General features: G+C 50.3%; 1 protein-coding gene across 1 annotated transcript in view; it reads right to left on the reverse strand.

Annotated features, from left to right (window-relative positions):
* CRBN (cereblon) overlaps positions 1–10,174 on the reverse strand; it is a 65,284-nt gene extending 55,110 nt beyond the window's left edge. Inside the window, exons 1-4 of the mRNA XM_085864231.1 lie at positions 9,947–10,174; positions 6,199–6,332; positions 1,168–1,370; positions 907–1,074 (exon numbers count right to left, since the gene is read on the reverse strand). Coding sequence (XP_085720357.1) covers positions 907–1,074; positions 1,168–1,370; positions 6,199–6,332; positions 9,947–10,001 — 560 coding nt within the window. The 5' untranslated portion in view covers positions 10,002–10,174. The remainder of the gene's footprint in view (positions 1–906; positions 1,075–1,167; positions 1,371–6,198; positions 6,333–9,946) is intronic.
* Positions 10,175–10,885: the final 711 nt, after the last annotated feature.

Raw genomic sequence — 10,885 nt, forward strand, 5'->3', positions numbered from 1 at the left:
CTATTACACCAGCTTATCGAACACGTCACATCAGTTACTCGTGCTTATTATTTGTGTCCTTTATAACAGTAAGTTTTGAGTTTGGAATCATTTTCTATCATATTTTACTGTCAGGCAGGCAGACAGAGTAAAAAAAAATCATCTCACTCCTCTCTGTGACAAGTGACAAGAAAGAACAAGATTAGGAACCAGGATATCATAGGGTCAATGAGGATTGTAGAAGCATCAAAGAAAGTAGACGAGACGAGATTAAATTGGTTTGCTCATGTGATGAGGAGAGAGAAATGGTATGTGATGAGGTGAGTGATGGAGATGGGATTGCGGGAAAGAAACCCAATGGAAGGATGCCGTGGTGAGAGATTTAGAAGTCGTGAGATTTAGAAGAAGCATGAGCGATTGACAGGAGGAGATGGAGTGAGGTGATCAACCATGACCGTGGCGACTCCATGTAAAAATTGGAAAAGCCAAAAGGAAAAAAAAAAAGAAAAAAAAAAACTTTTACTGTACTTGTAACCAATGCTGCAATCACGAGCAACCATATTAGGGATTGAAGAAGGCTTTGGATCAGCCATTACTACACATAGCAATGACCTGGATACAAAAAGACGGATGCAAAAACCCAAACTGGACAGGACAAAAAGTTATGGACGAATGACAAAACTGTTTGGATGAGTTTGGAAGGCAACAGTAAGAAGCCTATTCGATTTTGGTTGAGGTACGGATCCAGATCCGGCCTATCAGTGGGATACAAAGGGTAAACTATTCAGCCTGGCGGAGGTATGCGCTCCACCGAGTGCCATTGCAGTTCTTACTGAAACTATATGCACAAAATATATTTATTAAAGTACCTCTTCATCTCGAAAGAAATACAAGTCTTCAACATAAAAGCCAATGAAAACAACCCACCCGTCAACTTGAGTACGCACATCCAGAACGGTAAACCTTTGTCTGCCAATGGCCTTGAGCTTTGCCGTCTCGATGCCATGCACAGATTCCACGCTGCACTGAACGATCTCGGCTGTTGTCCCAAATGCTGGAGTTGCCGGGCCGCTATCACCGGCAGCCCAACTTGGGCTACACGGACAGACGGAGATGGGAGTCAGAGAAAATTGTACCGAAATGGATTCACAGTGTCATTGCAAGACAAAAACATTCTCCTTTACACACCCTTCTGCAAGTACACCAAATGTACGATCTTTGGTGACAAGCCCACGAATGAGTGTCACCTCCCGAGGACGGAAGAGGTGTAGTGGGAGGGTCTGGCCTGGAACGAGCAGCAGGAACGTGTCACAAAGCACAGGGAGACTTTGTATGCTTCCCTCATCGAGCAGCGTTCGTCCGCTGAACTCCTCAAGGTCTGTTCCCAGATACTGTTCAAAAATAAGAAAGAAGAATTATATTTCCTTTCAAACTTAGCAATTGTAACCAACCAAACCGCTGCAGATCAAGGTGTTAGACCACTTAAACAATGACAACAATCAAGTACAGTGGCCACAGCGCAATCGAGACTTGGATAAAGAGGAACATCACTTCAAAGTGACACGTGGTCTCGGAAAGGGTCTTTCCACACATTATGTTTACGCGTTAAACAGGAAGCAACCTTGGTTAATCGGGATTTTTCAGCTGACTGAAAAGTCTGTTTTGTCACATCATATTGTTGTGGGCCGGGTATCGGCTGTGAGCACGACCACTAAGCGGAGCAGTAGGGTCGCCTCTACCGAACACCCGGAACCTAGATCGTACCTTTCGGAAAACTCCGAGGGTACGGGTCCCTTACAGAACCGTGAATAGTCAATAAATCAACCACATGGTACAGGGTTATTTGCCAAACTTCAAAATACCTAGAGGCCCACGTGGCGAACTACCGAGTATTCACACCCTCGACGGAACTCGAACGGGACGAGTCGTTTTCGTGCTCGACCCATGCGCAACCCGAGCGGGTGGTTACCGAGGTCCCGTCGGTCGAAATGCACACAACTACAGCAACAACGGCCTTCTTTAATTCCCCAACAGGCACCGTGTTAAACCAATGAAGAAAACACAGAAACGAGCTGATACATTTAACGGGGGATTTATTTACAATAGGGAAAGGGGAGACACAGTGCAGAACTAGAGGGGGAGCACTCGGTAGAGTGCAAAACCTCCGCCGCCAATACTGCTAGGTCACTTAAGTGAACCTGATATCCTATTCATTCAATTTGACCCTCAACAGTGCTCACAGAGTTATAGTTTGCAACTTTCCCTTTTACTTTTAACTTTTACATACTCAATTAATTCGTCATAACTAGATTCCTTGAGACAGAAATTGATTTTACGTGGGTATATCCACCTGAAGTTCCAAAATCAGCCGCAATTATAATTTTGGCATGTTTTTTGTTGGAAATCACTTATAACATGTAGAAATGCAAAAAAAAAAAAAAAATAAAAAAAAAAAATCGAAATTTTGTTGAAAAAAAAGTTGCAAAATTTTCTGGGTTTTTTTTCTTTTTTTTTCTCTAACAATTTTTTTTATTTTTTGGGGTTGGAAATCACTTAAAACATGGAGAAATGCAAAAACAAAAATTCAGATATTTTTTCAAAATGGCCACCAGAGCGGCCATATTGGCCTTTGGACCAAGTCCAAAATCTAATGGCATGATCCTTGGACCATACCTAATCCCCCCACCGAGTTTCGTCGAAATCCGTCAAGTTTTTTCCGTAATACTGTTCATAAACAAACAAAGAGACAGGGGTGAAAACAGTAACCTCCGTCCATCTTCGATGGCGGAGGTTAATTAACATCGAATATAGTCATGCAATGTACAAAGAGCAAGCACTTCACAATTTCTACTTACAAACGGGCGGGGGCGCGCACGCACGCACGCGCGCACGCACACGCACGCGCACGCACGCACGCACGCACGCACGCACGCACGCACGCACACACACACACACACACACACACACACACACACACACACACACACACACACACACACACACACACACACACACACACACACACACACACACACACACACACACACACACACACACACACACACACACACACACACACACACACACACGTGGCCACAGCCATTATTGAGGCCTCCAGCTCAGAGGGAAAGGCAAGCTGAAGACCAGAGCCTGCACTCGGACCTGTCTGCCTCGGGCAGGTACGTTGAGCTAGCGGGACTCGGACCTGTAGCAGCCCAGGCATCCACACGACGGCTCCCGGCGAATGGAGGCCGGCATGGTGAAGACTGGCAATTCGAAGACTGGCTGCGGGCGAACCAAAGAAGATGACGAGGCTTGAAAACGAAACTCTTGCAAAAGAAACTTCTTCTCTAAGTAACTCCCCTTCCAAAGAACAACCACCTTCCAAATGAAAAACCACGACCCATGAAAAACGGAGCCTGACCTTTTATACTCCCCCCTCCGTCAGCCGAACCTTGATGTCGTGGTGCATGTCTTTCCTCATTGGCTGGTTTTGGTGCGCAGAATCGCTTTTCGCCTTCTCCAATGGCCAAAACGAACAGCAAGTCCGTCGACTGACCCGGGGGGATGGTGACGTCACGCGGACCGCCTTTCTTACCGCCGCGAGGCTCCTCCTTGAACTCCGCCCACCACGGGCACCATGGTGTCGGCCAGAGCGAGGTGAAGGTGAGGGTGATGCTGTTGTTGTCGAAGAAGATTTATGGATGCAATTCAAATCCTAACTATCAAAATAACTTCGCAGCGCATGTATGTAATTCCCATTAGACACAGGTAGGGGGCCCCAACTAGAAACACACACTTATCGAAATAACTAAGCTACGGGGACGGCTGTCTGTCTGTGTGTGTGCACAAGGCTTCCAGATTCATAACAATACATCATTATCACACAATTCCATGTCATATGATGGAGGTCCTTTTTGCAGACATTATGTCATGGGATGACTCATCACAGGGCTCATTATTTGTATAAGCAAAGCGACATTGCTTTCAGCAAATGTCATAAGCAGCATGGTGACTTCAAACAAATGTTAAGACTTAACTTTGTCACAGAAAGTTGAACTTCTTAATAACCTTGAGTTACCGGCAGGTGATTCAAACATCTGATGCGAAAAAGTGTGGAGTATCTACGTCTTGAGTATTCAGACTTGTGCAGACCCAGGCCCACATTCTTTTCAAATTCAACAGCTGAAACAAGGATCGAAAGTGCAACACAGGAAGGGAATAGAGGAGAATGTGGGTAAAGCACTGCATTTGTGGTTCCAGCTGCAGCTTGCTCAAGGAGCATGGCTCTCCAGTCTAGTTCTTGAGGAGAAAGCGAGGTAGTTGGCTGCTGTGCAAGGGTCTGATTTAACCCCTCAGAAGGTTGGCTATGCCATTGGAAGGTCTGGCACAACATGTTCAATGCTGATAATACTGGTCTTTAGTTCTAGGGCTTTCCAGGTAAGAGCATCAAGGAAAAAAAAAATCAACTTCTTGGTGGTAAGCCGGTGAAAGATCACCGTTCATCATGGGTCACCTTGATGGTTTGTACAAATATGTCGAAAACGAAGAAGTTGCCACTTATCATTTGGAAGAGTAAGAGGCAGAGGTACTTTCCAAAAGGTCCCTGTCGGGTTTGACTCCAATAAAAATACTTGGATGACTTGGCACATCTTTCAGGAAGTGGCTTTGGGAGCAGGATGTGAACGTCAGAGCTACAATTCGCCGAGTATGCCTACTGGTGGATAACTGTACTGCTCATCCTCATGATGTGCACCGAAGCAACATAGAAGTGACGTTTCGTCACGTGTATGAGCGAGCGCATATGTCAGTTTAATGGAAAACCGCTTAAATCAAGATATAGTACCGACTTAAGAGACTTCCCAATTGAGCGGTGGCTACTGTGTTGTATTTTCTGGCAGGAAAGAATGATGCATAGAGCAAAAGGACAGGTCGTCATGGAACGGGAGAAAGTCTCAGTTGCGATTTTAGAAAGAACACTGAAGCTGGCTGTGAGCAGAGTGCCAAGAAGCGAGAAGCAAAGCAAACAGACTTTCAGGACATAATAGATGGTCGAAATTAAGAAATGCTAACATTGTATTCAAGTCTAGTTTGGCTGCATCAAATCATGTGTTCAGGGCTGGTGGGATAGCTTGGTGATATGTGCACTCACTTCTGAGGTGTCTAGCTTTGGTTTTAATCTCGACCCAGCGACAAGCTGTTATCTTGGTGTTTTACAGGCACAGCGAGGCATCAATGTGCAAGTCGTCCATCGGAAGGACGAAAAGCCAGAGGAGACGGCTGCCAGCATCAGTTGCTTGCGGTCGATAAAATATCCCTCGGTGCCCTTCCCAAAGAGTTTGTGAGTTATCCTCGGCATCCTGAATGAATGATTCCCTCCCATGACTGACTGCTGGGTAGGCAACGGCAAACCACCCAGCACACTTGCCAAGAGACTGCTTCGGGAGTACCGGTGTTCTGTAAAGAGTGCGGCACTTGGGAATTGGAATTCTCTCAGGTATCTGAATTTGGACAAGAGGGCCAATTCTCAGCCTCAAATAAACAACAATCATTCCTACAGCACTTTTCATTTTCCACTAGCTTTCCAAGTCATGTGACATAAAAAGATGAGAATGTGTTATTGCAAGCAAGTGCTTGATAGAAATTCAAATTCAAAATACCTTCTGCTCTTTGCTTCAAATACAATTGCAATGTTTGACACCAAGTAACATCTACGTACCCTCTCCCCATCACCCACCTCCCCCTCCCCAAGCAGCAAACAAACTCTTCCTACCTGTATTTCACTCTTCATATTTTATCATTGTTTAGTACCTCTTCGACAAGTGCAAGGCCAAAGTGGTCACAGAAAATGCACCACCAATGACGACACCTTAACCAGCTTTCATCACCTTACTCACTACTGCTACATGCCATTTTGATCCAACAACAATTCACAGCTCGGTGAAAGAATTTTTCTTTTTTAAATGGCTGGATCAATGCTGTGGAGCCATGTCGCCATGCTCATGCAGCTCACTAGTTCACTGGAAATAGGCCTGAGCTCTGATTGTTGCGTGACATGGCACTTTGGACCAAAGCGCCGACACTCAGAATGCATATCTGGTCCAATTCCACCGCAAGCACCGACGAGGTGATGACTGGGTAGGACAAGTGTTTTCTACTCTCTGTGCTCCGGTGCAGAGGAAACGAGAGGAAGGGAGAGATCGCTCAATATTTACGTACAGCATGAGAAGCAGGTAGCGTAGCATCAAAGCTGAAGTTCAACCTCGATTCCACAGCATCTTCACTTGACTCCATCACGTCTTCCTCTTCTTCCTCCTCATCATCCACCTCATCTTCAACATCATAACCGAAACCTGCTCATCCCAATCGAGATATAAATCAACATTAACAAGTTATGCTTCTTGCCAAGGCAGAACAGAGAAGGAAACTTAGGTGTGCAGGAAATTACACGTTCCATTTCTAACCCTAACAAAAAAAAAAAGAAAGGAAATTACACATTCCATTTGAATACAATTATAGTTCATATTCGTTACTGAGAACAGATTTGGAGATAAATGTAACTTCTTCATCGCTTTTACGTACCTGATGGACGGTGTTTAATCGGTGGGGGCAGTGTAACGAATGTAGATGAAAATGGTGCAAATGCAACGCAAAACTTAACAAGTTGTTCATCATCTTGTACGCTTTTGAAAAATACTGCACAGGAAACACCAGATTGTGTTTTGGTATCAAGAGTCCAAATGATTGCACAGAGGACAGCTTGGTCAATAACCTCATGTCAAGAATGGCACACCTGGTGTTGGCTCAGCGGTGTACGATGGCTGGCTTGGGATCTTAGGGTCCTGAGTTCAAGCAACGTTGGCCGCTGAATTAACACCGGGTGGGGTTGACTCAGCCCATCGTCCTTCCGAGGTCGGCAAAATGAGTACCAGTGTACTGGTATCGGGGCACAGAATCAGCGGCATAGTCACGCCCCAACAAAATGATAGCTACCCGGCAGCCAAACTGTCAAAAGCAAGAAGGAGAAGAAGAATAACACGCCCCACATTCCGTCGCGTTTCAACACCTCTGAAGATAATTTCTAAGAACACTCGATTCTATTGAGGGTGGGCTGAAGAACCAGATATCTCAGGAGCGAAGTGCCTTGTAATTATCACCATACTTTTACAAAAACAAAACCGGGGGGGGGGGGGACATTGTAAACGGCTCCGTCTGTTCGTTCGTCACACTCTCTCCTCCTAAATGGTTTGGCGGAAATTCACCAAACGTGGTAGTTATGATCACCACATGGCACGAGGGTGCAAGGGCAGTGTCATTTTGGTACCACCCCCTGGGGCAGTTTCAAAAGGCCAAATACCAAAAAAAAAATACAATTACGGGCGGAGAAGTACGAAATTTTAAACATTTTTTAATGAAAATGTACATATGCAATCAGCATTGGCGGACACGCGAAATATGTAACGATTTTCTTGATTTGACACTACGTTCATGCCCCAGGGGGTGGGGAATGAAGGTCACAGGGCTTAAAGTGGTGGTAAATTATTTTGAACTCAAAATTTGACATTGTGTGATTCTTGGGGGAACGTTTTGCCATCTTTCAACTTTGCTTTAGGTGAGAAGTGTGGGGATTTGCGATGGCACCATCAACTCCGCTCGATTTCAGCATTGAATATGCGACCAAGAGGTCATGCCCCTTACCATGGTCAACAAAAGGTCCCATTCTTCAAAATAAAAGTTCTTTCAACACCTCCCCTCACCGAATGAATCGAAAAGTCCCATCTTCAAAGTAATGAATATAAAAGGACTACCTCCACCCCAACCCATGCCGCCTGACCGGGGGGGGGGGGGGAAAGGGCCCTGCCTCCCGCCTGACCGGGGGGGGGGGGAAAGGGCCCTGCCTCCCGCCTGACCGGGGGGGAAAGGGCCCTGCCTCCCGCCTGACCGGGGGGGAAAGGGCCCTGCCTCCCGCCTGACCGGGGGGGGAAAGGGCCCTGCCTCCCGCCTGACCGGGGGGGGGGAAAGGGCCCTGCCTCCCGCCTGACCGGGGGGGGGAAAGGGCCCTGCCTCCCGCCTGACCGGGGGGGAAAGGGCCCTGCCTCCCGCCTGACCGGGGGGAAAGGGCCCTGCCTCCCGCCTGACCGGGGGAAAGGGCCCTGCCTCCCGCCTGACCGGGGGGAAAGGGCCCTGCCTCCCGCCTGACCGGGGGGAAAGGGCCCTGCCTCCCGCCTGACCGGGGGGAAAGGGCCCTGCCTCCCGCCTGACCGGGGGGAAAGGGCCCTGCCTCCCGCCTGACCGGGGGGAAAGGGCCCTGCCTCCCGCCTGACCGGGGGGAAAGGGCCCTGCCTCCCGCCTGACCGGGGGGAAAGGGCCCTGCCTCCCGCCTGACCGGGGGGAAAGGGCCCTGCCTCCCGCCTGACCGGGGGGAAAGGGCCCTGCCTCCCGCCTGACCGGGGGGAAAGGGCCCTGCCTCCCGCCTGACCGGGGGGGAAGGGCCCTGCCTCCCGCCTGACCGGGGGGAAAGGGCCCTGCCTCCCGCCTGACCGGGGGGGGAAAGGGCCCTGCCTCCCGCCTGACCGGGGGGGTAAGGGCCCTGCCTCCCGCCTGACCGGGGGGGGGGAAAGGGCCCTGCCTCCCGCCTGACCGGGGGGGGGGGGAAAGGGCCCTGCCTCCCGCCTGACCGAAACGAAGTCAACTCTCTACCTGCGCCCACCCAAACCACCCCATGGGAATAATAAGTCCCATCTCTGAGTCATTTGACAAAACAAAAAATAAAATAAGAGAAGGGCCTCACTCCCCTTGGATCCTCAGAACTCAGCAAGGTCGTACCCCTCACAACCACGGACACCCTGAGTGGCCGTGCCACCTCGTTGTGCCACCTCGTCGTGCCTCCTCGCCATTCCTCGTCATTCCCCCTCGCCGTGCCACCTCATCGTTCCCCCTCGTCGTTTCCCCCTTGCTGTGCCGCCTCGTCGTTCCACCCCCCCCCCGTGCCGCCTCGCCGTTCCCCCTCGCCGTGCCGCCTTGCCATTTCCCCTCGCCGTGCCACCTCGTCGCTCCCCCTCGCCGTGCCACCTCGTCGTCGTCGTCCCCCGCCGTGCCACCTCGTCGTTCACCCCCGCCGTGCCGCCTCGTCGTTTCCCCCCCCCCCCGCCGTGCCGTTTCCCCCTTGCCGTCCCCCCCCGTCTTGCCGTTCCCCCTCGCCGTGCCGCCTTGTTGTTCCCCCTCATCATCGGCCCCCCGCCGTGGCGCTTCCCCACACCGTGCCGCCTTGCCGGTTCCCCTTGCCGTGCGCCTCGCCCCTCATTCCCTCTCGCCGTGCCGCCTCGCCGTTCCCCCTCGTCGTCCCCCCCGCCATACCACCCCACCCACGTGCCACCCCCCGCCGTGCCGTCCCCCACCACTGCCGTGACGTTCCCCCACCCGCCGTGCCGCTCCCCCTTGTCGTCGTCCCCGCCTTGCCGTCCCCCCCGCCTTGCCGTCCCCCCCGCCTTGCCGTCCCCCCCCCGCCTTGCCGTGCCCCCTCGCCGTGCCATTTCCTACTCGTCACGTCCGTCTCTTCAGAAGAGAAAACGAATGGAAATCCCCTTCATATCCGGGCCGTGGATTGACCCCGTGGATTGACCCCGTGGACGGACCCCGTGGATTGACCCCGTGGACTGACCCCGTGGATTGACCCCGTGGACGGACCCTGTGGATGGACCCCGTGGAAGGACCCGTGGATTGACCCCGTGGATTGACCCCGTGGACGGACCCCGTGGATTGACCCCGTGGAAGGACCCGTGGATTGACCCCGTGGATGGACCCCGTGGATGGACCCTCCATTCCTTTCAAGACCAATAAACCCTCTTTTGGTAATATTAACCTGTTGGGAAGGACTGGTCGAGTTTGTACCTGAGAGGGTGTAGGTAGTTAGCACGAACATTTGGTTCATTTCGGGGTTAAACAGGCCCAGCACGGGCGCACTTACCCGGGCCCGGGAGAGGAAGGAACTGTCCCTCTTCTTCTTCCTCGTTTTCCGCCATGGACACCTCTTCCTGCTCTCGTTGACCTCCTTCCTTGTGGTGGTTTTACTTTTCTCTCCGACTCCGATCTAACTCTTCCTGAAACCTTTCCTTCTCAGACTCCGCCTTTTGTGGCCTTCTGCACTCTGACTCCCTCTAGCGCGCAAACCTTTCTCTTGCCATAGCGACAGGAAGTGCGTCATCACTGGAGGAAATAATAAATTAATTAATCATCTATTCTATCATATATTTATTGCTTTTTCCAATATTTCAGAATTCTTATCCCTCCCCTTATCTCCATTGTATCCATCCTACCTCCTATCTCTTCTCTCTTCTCTCTTCTCTCTTCTCCCACTCCCACTCCCACTCCCACTCCCACTCCCACTCCCACTCCCACTCCCACTCCCACTCAAACTCCCACTCCCACTCCCACTACCTCCTTTCTCGCTCCTCTAATCACCATGCGAGCATTATATAGATTACCGTAGATCTGAGGAAAACGATCTCATTTTGAAGCAATGAACCAAAAACAAAAGATTGCGAAAATAATGGATAAAAAGAAGATTAATAAAGCTGAGGGGGGGGGATAAAATTAAATTGCTAAAGGCGCGATCGATACAATTATTATTCATTATTATTAGAGGCAAAAGTTGTAGGGCAGTGCTCGCAGCACTAGATGGCAGTGAAAAAGAACACGGATGGATGGATGGACGGATGGATGGGATACATTGGGTGGGATACATTGGGTGGATGGATGGGTGGATACATTGGGTGGGATACATTGGGTGGGATACATTGGGTGGATGGATGGGTGGGATACATTGGGTGGATGGATGGGTGGGATACATTGGGTGGATGGATGGATGGGTGGGATACATTGGGTGGATGGATAGGTGGGATACATT

Source organism: Eptatretus burgeri, chromosome 18 (genome assembly GCF_056783735.1).
Source record: "Eptatretus burgeri isolate ZD-2024b chromosome 18, Ebu_testis_v1, whole genome shotgun sequence".
Lineage (NCBI taxonomy): Eukaryota > Metazoa > Chordata > Myxini > Myxiniformes > Myxinidae > Eptatretus > Eptatretus burgeri.